The 18,336-nt window shown below is 39.4% G+C and overlaps 2 protein-coding genes across 2 annotated transcripts in view; both read left to right on the top strand.

The window, feature by feature from the left end:
- Positions 1-640, top strand: part of LOC146462703 (uncharacterized) — a 100,316-nt gene extending 99,676 nt beyond the window's left edge. The window contains exon 24 of the mRNA XM_085085383.1: positions 1-640. This exon is cut by the window's left edge and continues 1,245 nt beyond it. The gene's annotated coding sequence lies outside the window, so the exon portion shown is untranslated.
- A 3,503-nt stretch (positions 641-4,143) lies between these two features.
- Positions 4,144-17,658, top strand: LOC146462702 (uncharacterized). The gene is made up of 11 exons (XM_085085368.1): positions 4,144-5,458; positions 6,793-6,973; positions 7,823-7,951; positions 8,761-8,942; positions 9,725-9,839; positions 9,994-10,163; positions 10,797-10,927; positions 12,012-12,133; positions 12,955-13,072; positions 14,236-14,750; positions 16,105-17,658. Exons 1-11 carry the CDS (start codon positions 5,312-5,314, stop codon positions 16,629-16,631), a joined length of 2,337 nt encoding a protein of 778 aa, XP_084941494.1. The 5' UTR covers positions 4,144-5,311; the 3' UTR covers positions 16,632-17,658.
- The last annotated feature ends 678 nt before the right edge of the window (positions 17,659-18,336 follow it).

The raw sequence follows: 18,336 nt of genomic DNA, 5'->3' as shown, positions 1-18,336 counted from the left end.
AAAAGACTTGAAGAGTTGCCTATTTTTTTAATTTGTAAGAACTTAAATTACAAAATGGTCACAACTATTTCGCTTATACATGTACATGAACAACGTATTTTATGGTGCTTAAGAGTGGTCGGGATTACATATAAATGTTCACTGTGTAAATAGAAAACAAAAAACGTAATCTGACTGTTCATCGTACTCCGCACATATAATATTTCAGTGCTCTTGGTACACTTTAACCATGCTGAGAGGTTATTTAATGTGCATTGGGATCCCTTGTTTAACGATATTTTAAATTGCCCGGAATTAAGACTGATACCTTCAACTCAGAATTTATTTTTATGGCCTACAAATGTGGATTTTTGTTCGAGGTTTGGCTTCAATTATTTGAAAACGTAACTATAATTGGCCTCGAAAGTATTTTTGGATAAGATAAATGGTAACTTGGTTTATCTTTAGTCTTATGCCCCATTTACACCAAGGCTTAAACACGTTTAAAAGCTGTTTAGTTAAACACAGTTTAAAATTGTTTCCTTCATAAAAGCTGCTTTCGGATTTTTGTCGACTACAGATTTAGCACAAATGAAAGCATAAGTTAAAGTTTACTTGAATCCTATGTCAAAGGCAATAGTTGACCTTTCTATTACCAATTTTTATTTTGTTAAACCTGGTTTAATTAAACTTGTTTTGTTGGTGTGAATGGGGCTTTAGACCCAATTCACACCAACAAAACATGTTTAATTAAACCAGGTTTAACAAAAATGAAAATTGGTAACAGAAAGCGGAACCATTGGCTTTGACATAAGATTCAAGTAAACTTCAACTTATGCTTTCACTTGTGCTAAACCTGTAGTCGACAAAAATCCAAAACCAGTTTCATGAAGGAAACAATTTTAAACTGTGTTTAACTAAACAGCTTTTAAACGTGATTAAGCCTTGGTGTGAATGGGGCAATAGTTACCAGAGCCTGGATTCCTCCTGGTCTTGTTTAAACAGGAAATTCCGATATAAAATGGGCCTGGCCTAGCCATTCACACCTTCAGTTGTCCATCAACCATCAGGGCGCAAACAAATGAAAAGCAATGTGCGTCGTTTTCAACATTCCTTACTGATAAAATTGGCTTAAGTTTCGGAATAAACCCTGTTAACCGAATTAAAAACTAGTATTGCTGTGGTGATATTATGAAATTTTGAGGCATATTTTTTCAAAGAACGCTTGAGTCAACAACGTGCCACGGCTGAACACTGTCAAAATTTGCATTTCACACCCACCAAGGTTTGAAAAGGAAGGGATTGCCCTTTTATAGTGGAACTTCTTGATTAAAAAGCGGTGAGGTTGAAGAACAATTATGGGCTCGCATATTTTGAATGGAACAAACGTTTTGCGATTGCGCCCAAATTAAGAAAATCATCACCTGCACTCGGTCATGCTGTCAACTACTACGATCCTATAGATAAGATCACTGGTTCACAAGATGTTGGTGACAGTTTAAAGAGCACGCTACCAGCTACACCCAACTCAGGATCAAGAAGACTGTTAAACTGGTCACAAGGCAAATGTTATATTATGTAGGAAAAATTGTTTGGTCGTGAGACATTATAAGTCAAACGGTTACTTTTCAGCATAAAAACTGTGTCGACGATCGACATCTCATCATACAGACAATGTAGTTTCAAAGATGAACAAGGAGATGAATTCCACCATATTGTAAACGATTTATACTTTGAGGTTAAGAAAAATATGAAAAAAAAAAATAAGAAAGAGAGATTTTGCACGAAATACCAAAGAAAAGTACATCAACAAAATGACGCGTGTTAGAGGTATGTCGGAATTCGAGAGTTTGTGCACCCTAGCAATGGTATACTAAAGAATTGCCATGTCCACTTATACTAACTTGCTTATATAAGCACAAATTGGCCTCCGTCGTTTTCTTAGACTCATACATACGGATCTAATCAATGCGCACGTTCTATTAGATTGGCTTTCAATTGAGTGTCCTAAAACCAAACCAAAGTAACTGCTTTGGCCAATTACAACAGACGTAAACAGTGCGATGGACCAATCAGAATTCGAAGCAAATTCATGCAATGGGTGCCAAGCGCGGGAAAAGGCGTGCAAGCAGGTTTGGCTTCCCATTGGTTGAGGAAGTGAAACGAACTTTATCCACAATTACAGAGCACAGTGGAGCAAATCCTAAACAGACGCGAACTACCTCTCGACACTCAAATGAAAACCATACTTTAATTTTTATGAAGTTTATTTCGTATCGAAATTGTACAATACCGAACGGCTAGGTCAATAGTTTGAAATTCAGCAATTTTGAACAAACTTCCTGGCTTCAGTCTTCCTAATTACCGATTTGTTGTAAAAATCTTCTGAAACTTTCTGTGATTGTTTACTAGTACGTATTATAACTCCATATTTGCTTGCAATATTCACCTTCTAACATGATTATTCAACAGACACTGTTGACCAATGTTTTTTTTTAAAGTACTGTCATTTTCTTTAAAAAAAAAATAAGCACAATCAAGCTGAAAATTTACTTTTGACAGTTAAATAATTAAAAACTTCACGATGTTGTGCATGCACCTTATGTTTTGTTTTAAATTGACTGTGTGAGATGTAATATAATAATGTATATTATATATGTAACCGCACCGTCAAAAATGCATGACCTGAGCGGACCCGTTTTCATAACTCCGGGTATATATTTTTTTCCAAAAAGGCTCAGAAAATGACAAATGCCCATTTCGAGCTAGACTTGGCAGATTTGGCACCGCTAGTTCCGGTCCAACTTTTATGTAGTATATATAATATATAATGTAGTACAAATTTATGCTTCTTCCTCGTTATAGTCTCTTCACCTCAAAATGAAAACCACTTTCCCTTTGAAATAAAAATTTCACCAATTTACACCTTGAGTAAGAGAATTCTGCAAAACCACAGTTTCGATCGGATTTGTTTACATTTGGCTGGTTCGGCTAGTCTGAGGGTGCAAAAAGCGTCCGCCGCTTGACTTTTAACATTTCTAACATTGTTAATATCAAAACAAAGATCACCGACTTGGTGGCTTTTCCTGAAAATTGACTTTATTGTTCATGTGCCGGTTTTTTTTTTTTTTTTTTACCTATGAAAACCCCGAGTTTTTGCTATTGACTTTCGGAGCGCTTGTCGGCACATTCTTGTGGTTCTTTCGTGCGTTTTCATCGATCTTCGGCAGATCTTCGACATTCCCAAGGAAGAATAGGCGATGTAATCTCTGGCTAACTCGAAAAGTTTCAGGGTCATTCTCAAAATCATTGATCATTCATGAGATTTTTGTCCAATAAAGGGAATGAATTTCGTCACGAGAATGGGCCTTGATACAGCAATGGTCCGAATCACTAGTGTTTGACCATTGATCAAACACTGTGAACATGTGTGAAGTAATATATCGAACACGAGAAGGTGTGTTTCATCAGATATCCAAACACTAAGAAGTTTCTATTGTTTAATATGATCTAATATGGCTTCTCAAATGATCAATAATTCTCACAGAAACTCAAGTTTAAATTTGAGAAAATCTTATGGTAATTAGGAACACATATCCAAACCACAGTCACAGTGGTCATTATCTTTGTTTTCTCTTGGTGAATTATTAATGAGTTTGAGAAGGCAAGGTAACTGGCACCTGCACTTATACTTTGACGGATCAATACCACCATTCTTTAACAGTTGATACAGAAATAATCGTATCAAAAATGGATAATTATTGACAAGGAAGTCATGGTCATTTTCTTGACATAATAAGCTACCATAAGCAACATTATAACCTGTTACAACACACCTCTAATTTTAGCTTCAAGTGGTTATTACTCAAAAACAGGGTCGGACACCCCCATTTTTTATCATGAAACTGCGATCAGTTTTTTCAGATACAAAGTTTTGCAAAGTTAAAAATTATGGTAGGGAGGGATTCGGAGCCATCTTGAATTTTCAATCTGAACACATTTGACTTTCTCGTCATTATTCACATCAGGCTTTTTCGCAACCACGAAGCGCCGTGGGTAATGTTTTTTACCATGCCAAGATTACATAACCTAAATTTTGACTGCAACGTTATATACTTCCGTAGGTACAAATGATTCACTCTTTTTCACCCTAACCCCTTTAATGATTTTTGAGAGAGCAGTTGAAGTTACAACCAGACTTAAAACAAGCCGGTTATCCCTCATTTTCGTATTCTCAATCTCTGCACGGGTAAACTATCCTGAGACAAAAGACTCTCGCATACGTAACAGTCAAATGGTTCGGTACATCTTCGTAAGTACGGCTGTACCCTGTGAACAATCTCACGAGTAGGGTGTAGGGCGAAGAGAAAAATCAGCGAGAGGGGCGAGCCGAACTTGGTCTGGCGGCCAGACCGACCTCTTCGCTCTATACCCGCCGGACCCGGGAGCCTGTTCGTAGGCTGCTTTGTAAGATACTATTGGTTAACTGACTGCGCGTATGTTAACCATTATTAATCAGTTTTTTTTCTCTCGTTGTGAAACCAACTATAGCAACATTCAATGACCGGATAAACGTCCAATCTGGCAATCGAGGAAACGGACAGGAAGTTCACTGCTTTTTGTGTGGTTATATTAAAAGGCAAAACATCTACGTCACATCGCAACTGCTTGAAAAGTTCACAAAAAAAGCCCTTTGTTGACGAAATAACAAAGAATTTACTGTGAACAATTTTCATTTTGAAGTCACATTTCCTTTTTAAATGCAATATCAAGCCTTTTAAAATATATAAAAGAGACTTGATATTTCATTTAAAAGGAAATCCGATTTTTACCAAATCTTTTGACAGGCTCTATGTCTGACGTTCATAACACCATTAATGACATACTGGGTATTTTTAACTTTGTGCGTCAGAAAATAAAAAACTAACAAGGGAGGTCACGAATGGCAGTGTTCAATTTTTACTGGCTAGTTAAATTTTGGCCATTTTGCAGCCATCCCTTGCAACATTTAGAAAAAAATTCACGATCTCAGCTGATTGTTTTTTATTTTGATCGGATGTCACTTGAAAAGAATCACGTCTTCGTCGCTGAAGATTAAAACGTTTGTCAATTCCTGCGCTGAGTGTCCACAATTAAAATACCATTCCGATACAATTTACCTTCATCAAGATTATACCGTAAGGAATAAATTAAAAACATATGACGTCAAACGGTTACTTAAAAGGTGTATAAAAGCGATGGCAAAAGAGAAATAAGTTCAGAGCTGGCAGATGTCTAGACTGAGTACTTGACAAAAACGCCGAGACGCAAGAGATTTTGAGAGCATCCAAGGATGGCGTCCGAAACTAAAACGTGGGGAAAGCGTCCTTTTTGGGGTTTGTCCTTTGATTATGATCCACAGTGGTATTTGGCGGAGGAGCAGAGAGAGATTCAGAAGAACTTGATCGAGCTTTGCAGGACAACTCTGAGGCCAAACGCGGTAAGCAACATGTATCCTTGTTTCCTTATAAAAGTTTAGTAAAAACAAAACCAACATACTTAACTTTAGATAGAAATACAGAAGAACCACGTTGAAACCGTTGCAATGATTACGTGAATTAAATTTTGTTCGGGGGAAAACTGAAAAAATGATATGTCGCTTATAGCGCACTCAGGTATTTTACCGTCCAACGGACGAAGTCCACTTTCAAGTCCTGTCGAATTAGAAAGAAGGAGAAGGTTTACGGGGATAAACAAAGAAAGAAAGAGAAGAGAAAGACGAAACGGCGCTAGTCGCTCCTGTTTTGTAGTTTCATTGTTGACTTCTGGATTATTAAATTCTTCTTCTTCTCCATTCATCTCCACAACATTCATAAGAAGAATAAAGGTATTAAAATCACGGAGAAAGGGCCAAAAATAGAAAGACTAATACTTAGCCCAAAAGATGGAATCGTTGACTTCCCTAAACTGAACGCGCTGCTTAGCAATGCCGACTTCAGGGTTTTCTTTACCGAAAGCTCAGCATGTATGTTAACAGGAAATAACAATTTTAAGCATCTTCATCTTTTACCTTTTGAAATTTTTTTTCTATCAATGCTGCAACTTCATTTGGCTTTGTCAAAAGCGTTAGCTAGTAAAACTGACCCGCAGTATTTGGTAAATGCACTGTCCATGGAGGTTTCAGTGGTATCATTTGTTAATTTCGAGAAACAGCTTAGGCAACATTTGTGGAAGCCAAAAAGTTAAAATTCAGGAATTAAAAACAACAGTAAGATAATCAAATGCAAAGACTGAAACCCGAATGCGTTTAATGCAATTTTCACACCTCTTGATGAAACTCGAAGCGTACGTAACTATCAGCAGGTCGTTAGCACTCGAAGTGGTTACTCAACAATTACATAACGAAGCCACTTGGTAAAATAAATGATTGCCCTTGCACGAAAGCGCGTTGAAAGCTCTAGAGCTTTAAATACTAATTTGTGTTTAGAAGTTGTTCACGAACTTGACCAAAGGTAACGGACCTGCTAACTATCGGAATAAGAGAGGTCTCCTTCATAGACACAGCCTCCACGAGTGCTCTTTTGAAAGTATTTAAAGTACGCGGTGCTTGTGTGCCAGAGTATTACCGTTGCCATTTTTTTTTCTGCACGTCTACTGAGGCGACTTTTCGTCGCCTCAGTTACTGCACGATTACCAGCCGCTGTTCGGGGAAACGAGCTTGCGCTCGTATATTGCTGTGGGTCTGTTCATGGCGAGATTTTTTTCCTTATTAGGGTATAGGGAAAACGTCAAAGTGATAGATTTGGAATAAATTTCATGGCACTTTTTTTTCAGGTGATTTCAGACCAGCAGTACGAGTTTCCGTACAAGAACATGGAAGCACTAGCCTCGCAAGGAATCCTGGGACTGATTATACCAAAGGAGTTTGGTGGCCTGGGTCAGAGTCACGTGTGTGCCGCTATGGTGGTGGAGACAATCGCCAGATATGGCTGCCCTAGCACCGCTATGGTTTACAGTGAGTATAGCGCTCACGAATGAAAAAACTAAGAGGATCTGTAGTGTAGACTTCCAAATATGTCTCTGTGAAGTCCGCAAGTTTTGCTTCGCCGCTCCGTTCTAGTAACCGTCCTTATACTAATATTGTCCATCCCACTTCGCCTTGTAGCAGTTGCATATTGATTGCTAAAGAGTGGTCCTATGAGATCTGGACACCACCCGTAGGGGAACATGTCATGAGATAACAATCCTTACTATTTAAACAGGGGACCTTTCAGATCAGTTCATTAACCCGAATGCCTTAAAATTTCTTTTAAAAGCTTCAAGCACCATACTCCTTTAAAAGTTAGCTCTCTTTGAAAAAATCCCGGACTGATGGAAATTTATCAGTTGGAGCAAATCAGTTCTTAACGTATTATCCGGTATTTTAGCGACACCGAGTCGTGACACATACGTTTCTTACTCAAAGCTTATTTAAAATACTTGAAAAATTAATAGCAGCAACAACTACGTTGATAAGAGATTCACATTCCTAGGCTAACCCCCCGAACAAGGTTCACCTTAGACTTACCTCAAGTCGTTTTCTTATGGCCCAAGCAGTGACGGACGAACGACGAAGTTAGGACTCCCACGACAACGGACTTTGAGAAAATCTAGGTTCACCTGAAATCAAAGAACAAAGTATAATTAACAGTGACAAAATGGACTGAGCCTTCAAGGAATAATGTGAGGGATGCTGCTAAAATTACAAGATACAAATCACTCAGAGTTGATCAGTAAACAGGGAGTATGTCTCTCTACTTTTTTAATGTTCTGGTTCTCAGTAGAAAGAGATAATTAAAAGTTTCTTGTTGTTTTTTTACTTCAGTTATGCACTATACAGCTCTAAGTGCCCTGTTGATGCGTCATCACAACAGTCCAAAAATCCAGGACCTTCTCCGTCGAGTTAATAAGGAAATTTTGATCGGGACTGTGTCATACAGCGACCCTGCCACAGGTGAGTGCTGTTTGGCTGGAAATGTTTTAAATACGGACCTGACGGTCTTCTTCGGAAATTCCGAAAACCCTTCGGAAAACTAGCCAGGTGTCTTCGCCGCCGACCGGTTGGCTCAGTTGGTAGAGCACCGGGCTCCCGTGCGGGAGGTCGCGGGTTCAAACCCCGGCCGGACACTTAGGGTCTTTAAATAACTAAGGAGAAAGTGCTGCCTTTGTAATAACATCTGCAAACGGTTAGACTTTCTAGTCTTCTCGGATAAGGACGATAAATCGTAGGTCCCGTCTCACAACCCTTGTTCATGATTACTTTGTGGGACGTTAAAGAACCCACACACTGTTCGCAAGAGTAGGGGACATAGTTCCCGGTGTTGTGGTCTGGCCTTCTATCTTTCACACTCATGCTTGGGTTAAGTGGGTGGGTGGGTGAGATCGAATATGGACCGATAGCGGCTGCCAGAGGCGCCTTCACATGCTGACGTTCGATCTCACCCCACAGAAATGTAAACCTCCATGAGACTTGGTGATATGTGCGGTATATAAGAATTCATTCATTCATTCATTCAATCTTCGGAAATGTTGCGAGATAGTCGGACGACAGGGACATCTGTGTATTTTTTTTATAACAACAGTAAAACTCTTCTCAGTGAATTGGCCTAGGGGTTTTTTAGACAAAAATTAAGTTGCTCGGAGAATATTTTAAGATTATTTGGTTTTCGTCTTGAGCTTTTTATGCCATGAGTTAAGGTGACACAACGAACTCATGTCCAAAGGAAGCCTTATCTTTTCTTCTTGTGCCATCTTTACCGTTAGGTGGACATTTCTGGTACCCACTCTCCTCTCGTACCAAGATGACCGAGGATGGAAGGATTAAATTACTCAAGTACGGATCCTGGACTACAGGCGCTGGATTTGCTGATTTCTATGTTATAATAGCAATCAGTCCAAAGTTTGACGGGGATTTTTCCAATTTGTCATGCTTTCTTCTGTCTAAGGTTTGTAAACTTGAATAAAATCACCAATTTATACAAGTCAGACCTCCCAGATGTTTGCGTCAATCTTGAAAACCGACCGAGAGCTCGAGGCGTCGAAACTTTAACCCTTTCACAACAAGAACCAAATCTTTCACTCGGCTCCAGTGATCCTAACATTGGAGTCTCTGGAGAAAGTGTGGCCACTCAACTGAATGCCAGTGAGAGTATTCCTTTTCAGGGATGCTGTTTATTATGGTGAAAAAGGTGGCTCTGCCAAGTTACGATGGGTAATTGAAATTCGTAACTAAGTTCCGGTGACTTCTCGAAAGTTACTGAACGCTGCAACTTCGCCCTCATTTTGGAAGGTTTTTGTCGCTGACAAGGCCGAAGTTTTTTTTGAATTAGAAGAAAATTTAAAATTATGCTAATTAGTAGACTGAGAGCAGTCGTAGTTTCCTTCCAGGTCACGCGCGCAAAGTGACATAAATTATGCAAATTAGGAGAAGACAAATCAGGAAATTGAAATTGAAATCATAAAAATGTCACCTTTTTTTTTTTTTTAAAAATACCATGAAATATGGTGCTTTCTGGGGTATTATTTATTATGCAATATAAAGTAGTTTTGACGTTGATCGCGAGTTTGTGTAAGATATGTTCATGTGATCGTTGTAATTGAAGTTGATGAACTGTACTTCTCGCTAGCGCTGTTCATTTCAATTTCCTTCCGTTAATAGAGTACATGGTAAATTTTGCATTTGTCATTCGTAGGGAGTGGTAGAAATGTTTATTACTTGTTGTTTCAGGATGAGGTTCGCGCCAATACTGCTGATTGGTCATCGCTGGGGATGCATGGTAACCAGTCAGGTCCGCTTATTTGTGAAAGCACTGTCACCGCAGATCAACTCATCGGCCGGTACGGTAAGTAGAAATTTTCTACATTTTTTTTCAAATCCTAGGTTAACAGAATGATGAAAATGCTATTTTACAAGAGAAAGAAAAACATTGATTGATTCTACACCAGCGATTATCAACTTCAGAACCAACCAGCGTTGACGATAGTTTTAATTCTCAGGTGAGGGTCGGGTATCCATAGACGAAGTTGGGGCATCCAGATTTACGTTGATGACATCATCATGTTGGAATGGCATCGCCATGGGCGCTATCGACATTGCTCGACGTCACGTGACCACTAAGGAGCATGCTGATATAGGAATGCGCATTGCTGATTACCCGACGATTCAAGTGAGTAGAAAGTGTAAAGATCAACTAATCAACCATTAAACCATCCATCCATCCAATCAATCAATCAATCAATCAATCAATCAATCAATCAATCAATCAATGAGTCAACCAACCAACCAACCAAGTAGTCAACTGGCCGACCGATATACGAATTAGCAGATGAATTGATTTCTCGATTCAGTGATCATTAAAACAATAAGAAAATTAGCCAATTTGCTTTGTCATAGTGTGGAAAGGTAGTACAGCCCTTCTTTGATTTTGGTCAAAGGTAACCTACCGGCTTTGATTGTCTTTAAAGGTAGGGCAAAAGTGTTTTGAAATGTGGCTTCGACTTGTACAAAGGTACCTTTGACGGGAGTAGGTAAAAAATAGCTCTCTTGATTATCCTTGACATATTTCGACGCCTTTCTGGTCAACTTTTCACCTTTCATGCGAATCAGAGGTGATCAAAGCCGAATCTTTGTGCAGTGAAAATGCAATCAATCAATCAATCAATCAAATAAGTAAGTAAGCAAATAACTTTAAATTGAAATGGAAGCACTTGTCTTATTCAAAGTCTATAACACAAGCGCACGAATTTATTTCGTAAGATAATAAGGTTATTATTCCTCCATTTTTTCCTATTTTGTGAAGGACTATTTTGGTGAGGTGGTGAGTGGCACCAATGCATGCCGGATAATGGCCTTCACCATAGCTCAGCGGATGGATGAAGTCACCAACAACAATGATTGGAATGTGTACAAGGACTGGGACGCACCCTTACGGTAAGAAAACGCCGCCGTTTATAAACATTAAAGGCGTAACAATAGAGCAGTCTTCAAGTAATATATCAAACACGAGACACAGTGTTTCATTCGTGACATATCAATGAAACACCGAGGAGAGAGTTGGAAATACGACGCGTAGCGGAGTATTTTTGACAAACTTCGTGGTTTTTGATATTGTGATGAAACACTGTGACGAGTGTTTGATATAACGTCTCAAACAAACTGATTTTGAAAGGCAAATTAAGGATGCAAAAGCGAGGAGTTTTTCATCAGATATCCAAACTCGTCACGGTGCATGATTTCCTTTGTCTTAGGCTTTTGAATTATAAATGATGCTAATCCATCACAGGGTTACCCCCAGCAGTGTGTTGCCAGTACCCATTCATATACCTGGGTGAAGAGAGACAATATGGAGCAAAGTTTCTTGTCTAAGGAAACAACACAGCAATGAAGAGACCGACCTGACCTCGAACCAACGACCCTCCGAGCTTCCGATCGAAAATCCGACCACTGCATCACCGGGCCTCTTTGCGAGAGCGTCGCTTAAAACTTGACGTCAGACGTAACAGAGCATTACAGTGATGAAGTCATAAACTTAGAATTTGCCAAATTGTTGACGCGTCAAAGATCATCACAAAACAAAGCCACTTGCTAAAAATCAGCTCGTTGCTTCAGTTTTACTGCTAAGATATAGGTATTTCCTATTGCTATTTCTCCACACAAATCTCTCTAATTTTGTGCTAGTCTTGATTAATTAAATTGATAGGAATTACAACAAGCTTAAAATTCGAAAGATCTGTGGAAAAAATTACTCATTAAAAGGGTCATGTGTCAGGCGCGAAGTAAAACAAGGGGCTTTAAGTTATTTATAGAAAAGTTGACGTTCTCATAAATTCGTTTTTGTGACGTTACACTCTACCAAGTTTCGAATCTCGTTTCCAGAGGCTGTTTTTATTTCAGTTACTGAAAGCAAAACGATTCTGTCTTGCGCAAGATGGCAGGATAGGACAAGAAGATATACGGAACTGAAAAATGCTGTTTTGTTGGATCCTCCTTAATACTTCTGTTCCTTTATTCGCAGTATTGCTAGTTTGCATCCATGTTGGTGTTGGCAGTTACGATTTGAATGCGCCAAGAATGTGAACAAGGCAACAGACAAGATGATGCAGGCTTGCGGGGGAGCTGGGTACAAACGAGATCTCGGTAAGGAGGTGAAAAAAATGCTAACTGGAGAATACCCTTTCCTCGTAGTTGACCGCGGTCAAATGGTGAGCATGCGCAATGTTTTCATCCACAGCCGCCGGCCGCAGGAATTTTCCGCGCAAAAATTTAAAGCAAACTAATGCAACAAACTGGTTGCCATGACGAGAGTTTTTAGTGTGAACGACAGAAAAACGTAAAATATAAGGAACATCCGCCGTCCCGTTGTTGCGACCAACCCGATAATGCAACGAACTCGTTATCATGATTGACACCACTTTTTCGAGATCCAAACAAAAGCTTAGTCATTTTGTCATCTGAAAACCATGTTATTCCTACTGCCTTGTAAATGCGACCAACACTACCTTTTGAGTCCTAAAGTATTACTTTCTTTATAAAATTACCTTGTTAAAACACAAGGTGGCATAAACGCAAACTTTCAAAAGACTTCAAAGTTATTTTTAATTGTATGAGAATCCGCAGTTTTTACGTCATTCCGCAATGTAATTCGTGCTGCCTTCTTATTTTCTTTTTGTTTTTGCACCAAACTGATTGTAAGACTGACGATCCTAGTTTTCAGCCTCGCTAATCGAGCTAACGTAGCTAGCGAGAGAAAGGGCTTGGCGCCCAGTGAGATATAAATTCCGTTTTCTGCCAGGTTTCCTATACGCCTCTTCCCGATCAGCTCAACAGAACAGGTGACTTCACATTCAACCGCGTACCAAGGACAATTGGGGACTAGGATGGGGGTTCCACTGTAGTTGCCTCATGTCACAGGAGCTGACGATAAACACCAACCTTACCTCTTTCCTGTTTATTGTCAGGTATTGAACGCTTGTTGAGAGATGGGCGAGCTGGTTGGCTAATGGGGCCAAGTAATGAGGTCTTGCGGCAATTCATTGGCAAGACGGCACTGTTTGGTTCTGAAAGCATGGATCTGTGGTGAGAACAGCACAGCTACGGAGAGCACTTGACAAACTCTAGCTGTAACATCAATCACCTAATAGGGCAGTTGACTAGCAGAAAGGTCCGGTTCGACTCCAAAAAGCATGGTTTTGTGTTAAAGGAGAAGTTTCACCCATTTTTAGTGTCACTTTGAATAGCCAGAAAATATATTTGTATCGGTGGAAATGTTAAAATAACGCCGGGTTCACTTTTGTTCACAATACTGAACTCTACTTGTGCACAGAAACCAGTAAAAATTATCTTTGGCTGCGGATGGCTAGGATGGAAATGGATTTTACAAAACAATTGCCCAAGTTTTTCAAGTTCTTCCTGTGTATTTTGGAGAAACCACTAAAAAAAATCTTATTGTAGTTTATTCTTCCTTAGTAAAATCACTTAATATGTTCCACACGGTGCTCTAAAAGCAGTTTTCTATTGGAAAGAAGGTGCTTTTCCAAAAATTTGCGTAGTTTTGACCAAAATACAGCCAAATGTTCGTGACAGTGCCCTTTAAGAACAGCACACCTACAACAAAAAATGTGATTTACTAAGTTCATTAACCGAGTTTTGTCTGCACTGCATCACCTTTTTTAAGTGAAGTAACGATAGTACATAAAGCGGTGATAACAGGATGGAGCATTTGGCAAACCTATCCAGCAAGCCATAAATATTATAGGTGAAGGTTAAAGTGAGTTCAGTAATACCACGCCATTTTTCAACCCTTTCTTAAGGACGGTGCCTTCTAATACAGAAGTATTTTTTCACAGTTTGTGACTATGCGGGAAAAGCAGATCTTAGTATGGGCTACTAGAATACAGAAAGAAAATTGGGGGTAGCGGGCCGTTTTTTTAGAGATAATTAAGCAACAATTATTCTAAAAAGCAGTAAAATACAAAGCAATGAATTGCGTTTTTTTTTTTCCAAATTGAAGCTTTATTATCTCTGAGAAATACATGGTTACCCCCAATTTTGTTTTTGGATACCAATAATAACACTTGCTAAGTTCTGCTTTCTCCGCATAGTTTTAAACCACGCAAAAATATCCCTGTACTAGTAGGCACCACCCATAGGAAATCACGGCCAAGTCTTAAGATGTGTAGAACGTATTCGATGTAACAAAAGTAGGCACCGTCCTTAACTCGCTGTTCTGTCTTTCTCAGGTCACAGTCAACAGACAAACGAACTCTGAATGCAGAATTAATGAGGCTGGACGACGACGAGAAGATGGAAATTGCCCAGCGGCTGATGCGTGAAGTTGCAATGAATGAGCCACTGGTCGGCGGTGACAAGGATAAGTACCAGGACACCGAATTTGAAAACCCATTCAACACCAAGCCCCCTGCGACTCGAGGTCCCTTTACCGGTAAAGATGGAGTAGAGCATGTACCCGCTCTGAGCCCTGACCGTTTTGTCTCCTTGAAGCTCCTTTTGGTTAAACCAATGGGAGACATGCAAGCCGAGTTTCAGTTTGCGTTACCCCATGCTTCTGAGCACACTGGCTGTCTTTCCGGCCAGTATATACAAGTCAGAGTTCCAATGAGTGCGGACAGTGATCAATATTGCCAGAGGTATTTTTCCCCAGTGAGCGCCACCAACACATTTGGCCGACTTGACCTGGTTATGAAGTTTGAGAGTCATGGTGATTTATCAAGGAGATTTCAAGCCTTGGTTCCAGGTACGACACGAACATTTCATTCCAAGAGATCATAAACCTTTTTTTTAAACATGGCTGACATGTTAATATTCAGTTTGTCTGTATTCAAATTAGCCCTTGTTGTGACCTTTATGACGATTTCCAAGAAAACTTTGAGAAATTTGAATTTATGCTTTTTTAGAGCGGGCGGTGACAGGTTTCGTTTCGATTGGTTTATTTAAAAAAGTGCGCGCGCATTGGTTTATTTGCAAATTTGAAAATTGGTGGAGCAGTGTGTCTACATGTCGCACGAGCAAAAAATGAAGAAAGTTGGATTTTGAATCGAAGTTCGGTTGTTGCGTGGTTTTATTGAGGGTTTTTTTTTTCGGTCTTTCGGGGAATTTTAGGACTGAGACTTTTTGGAATTCTATGTTCAGGAAATCGCCTGAACAGCCCTAATAGCCTCGTTCAAGATAAAAGTTCTTTTGATTTTTGAACTCAAGAATGAGGTTAGTAAGGCTAATTTGAATGCAATAAAAGAATATTAAAATGTCAATACTTAAATTGCATAGGGTCCATACCTTAAAGAAATTAGATCCCCCATTTTCCGATTTCAATAAAAATGGCTCAAGTTAAAGGGCGTGGATAAGGCAAAGGACCAGCTGGAGCTAGGAAGGAAGGAGAAAGGTGTCAGTCGGCATGTCATAATATTCTAATCCTAGCAATGAAAGGCATTCTAAAAATAACTCTAGGCGCATTTTTATTGGGGAAAAAGGGTTTGTATGGGGAGACCTAGTGTCTTCCACTGATAATCCCTTGATTTATTCCGCTTGCTAAAGAGGTTTTTAATTGAATAAAGACAGTTTTTCACGTTTTCTTTGGCTTTGCTTTGCTACCATCTTTGATTAATCTAAAACTAATCCAGAAATTCCAAAGGTATTATTGCTGCGGTCTTGTTAAAAGTGACAGAGAGTCCTAAAAAAAGATTACGCAATTTTTTCTCCATCAATTTGTACTAAAACCAAAGGAGAAAGCCATCATCTGCGCTTTAGTCGTACAACTTTTCCCTCGCCTGGCGCCGGTTACGCGGGTTTGTTTTCGGTCATCCACTGTTGTATTTTGAAGTTCCAACTGAGCACGTCCCAGTTGACTTGAAAGCTCGGTGATGGTTCGTAATAGCAATGTGGTATGGTCATTGATTCGAGTCCCTTTACGAGGGTCTAAGTTAGCACCTGACTCATCCTTAGTCTTCTGTGTCGCTAGGAGAAGCATCATAAGATTTAAAAATGAGAAAGACAACTAAGGACTTTCCAGAATGTGGGAATAAAATGTTTCTTTTGCAAGCCACATAAATTGCTTTATTTTTTGACACTCTTTCCTCATTGGTCATGTTTAGGTGACGTGGTAGAGTTCCGCGGCCCATGCGGTGGATTTGAATACACACGTAATACTGTTAAACACTTGAGCCTTGTGGCCAGCGGATCAGGAGCCACCCCGTGTATTCAGCTTGTGCGTGACATCATGGCAGATCCTGGAGACCACACTAACGTTTCCATGCTGTACTACGCTGATGACAAGTGCGATCTGATGTTCAAGAAGGAGTTAGATGACTACGCTGCACGCGATCACCGCTTTCAAGTATTTTACACGGTGTCTCATGGCGCAGGAGAAGAAACCTGGCAGGGAGGGGAGGGTTATATTGATAAGATCATGATCCATGACCATTTGCCAGGCCCTCAAACAAAGGAGCATAAAATATTGCTGTGCGGCGGGCCTACGATGATTGTGTCCGTGATGCATATTCTGTTCCAGATTGGCTTTTCTAGCGAGCGCATTTTTGTCTACGGGCAATTTGGCGCGGAGCAGGTCCGAGCCGTGTATGGGAGAAATGCAAAATTGTCTTCCCATCGCTTGAAATTTTAACACATTCATTCCATAAAAAGCCCGGATTGAAAAATAGTAGCACCAGATGGATAGCGCTTTTTTCCGCTTTTGTCTATTATTATTATTATTATTATTATTATTATTATTATTATTATTATTATTATTATTATTATTATTATTATTATTATCATTAGAGTGAAGTGGTCATTTGAGGATTTTAACAAGTCTTGAAAATTAGAACCACCATGTACAGTTGTACAGCACACCAAGAATAAGGCCCAACAGGGAAGTGACGTTTCATGGTTTCATTTCAGTAGGATTTCATTCACAATCTCAAAAGCTGAAACCAATTTGTAAAACATAACCACTTAACGAAACTATATTTCGTCTGTAGACTCAGACAGTTTACCTTAAGCACCTTTTTAAGGCATAGCAAACAGTACCAGCGGTACTGTTTAGTAGACGCAATTTAAGCTTAACCCTCACAATGTAGGATTTTATCAGACTTAAAATTTTAGTTAAATAGAGCATCTTCGTCAGGATTTTAAGGAGCGCCACAGGGAAGTAATGCTCAATTAATTACTTTCATTTAAATAGTCACACTTAAATAGTCACATATCAGAAAAAATAGTTACTATGTATATTTTTAGCCAAGAGTTTGTCAAACATGTTTGTCAATCATTGCTGCCGGGTGCACAAACACCAACTTTGTTTCGGGATGAATATAAACACTGAAGAGCTTGCAAACCCCGTTTATAGTTTAAACTACGAATTTTTGTAATTCCTGTGACGACAGTAGACGAAGAAGTTGGAAGTACAATGATAAAATGCAGCATACGATTGTGCGAAGTGGTATACGTCCGGAAAATTAGGGGAGTTTTTTTCAATCGCAAGGTGTTTTACACTGTGATCCCGCGGTCGTGCAATATTTTCCCGCCTAATTTGATTGTTTATGCTATCAGAACTTTACAAGTAACCCACTTTTTTAGACTCCCTCGTATCTTACCAGCAAAGTTGCCTTCCGTTTCTTCTTGTTTGATGAATTAGAGGAAAATTATCGTCAAAAGTGTCTGAATTGTGTTTCGACAAGACTTGTTTGTGCAAAATTCTTCACGAGGCCAAAGTGTCGCGTGGCGGTGCAGCCGCGTCGTGATTGGACTTTTTGGCGCGAATTTTTTGTGGGTCCGATACCAGTTTGTCAAATCGATCCGATAAACAGCACGATCGGTAATCGATATTCATCTTGACATCAAAATCGATATTGCAATCACGGGTGTTGCTTGTATACTGTAAATAGGATATTGATCATGTAAGCTGCTAAAGTAATTACTATTTAACAATTATCCTGCGAAATCGCGGGGAATATCGCCTGATGCTTAGCTGACAAGGCCATTAGGCCGAGTTGGCTAAAAGCAGGGGATACTCCGCACGATTGAACGGGATAATTGATTTATTATTCAATACATTGATAACAAAGCACAGATTTTTTGCAGAAAAGCTGGGGCGATCTTCCCGAGTTCGTTTTTTATTTAAAACCGCTCTGCCATTTTTCTTCCCTACACCCACGAAATTACGTCAAACATTGAGTGCGCCATGGCCATTTTTGGGCAGTGTTACAATGTGTTAAATAATAAATACCTGTATTTGAGCATAATGTGAAATTAAATTTTTAGCTTTGTTTCAATAGCTTTAGAGGTGTACTAGTTGTCGTTGTAAAATTGCAACAAGTTATTAATAATAAAAA

This window comes from Pavona decussata, unplaced genomic scaffold (assembly GCF_977016875.1).
Source record: "Pavona decussata unplaced genomic scaffold, jaPavDecu1.1 SCAFFOLD_186, whole genome shotgun sequence".
Taxonomy (NCBI): Eukaryota; Metazoa; Cnidaria; class Anthozoa; order Scleractinia; family Agariciidae; genus Pavona; species Pavona decussata.
Note: the sequence above shows the minus strand (reverse complement) of the source record. Positions and strands in the feature narration are given on the sequence as shown.

Excerpts from the sequence above, each read along its gene's own strand:
- LOC146462702 (XM_085085368.1), top strand. The coding sequence starts at position 5,312 with ATGGCGTCCGAAACTAAAACGTGGGGAAAGCGTCCTTTTTGGGGTTTG. Across the intron at positions 8,943-9,724 it reads CATGCTTTCTTCTGTCTAAG|GATGAGGTTCGCGCCAATAC; the intron begins GTTTGTAAACTT and ends TTGTTGTTTCAG. Across the intron at positions 10,928-12,011 it reads GACTGGGACGCACCCTTACG|TATTGCTAGTTTGCATCCAT; the intron begins GTAAGAAAACGC and ends CTTTATTCGCAG.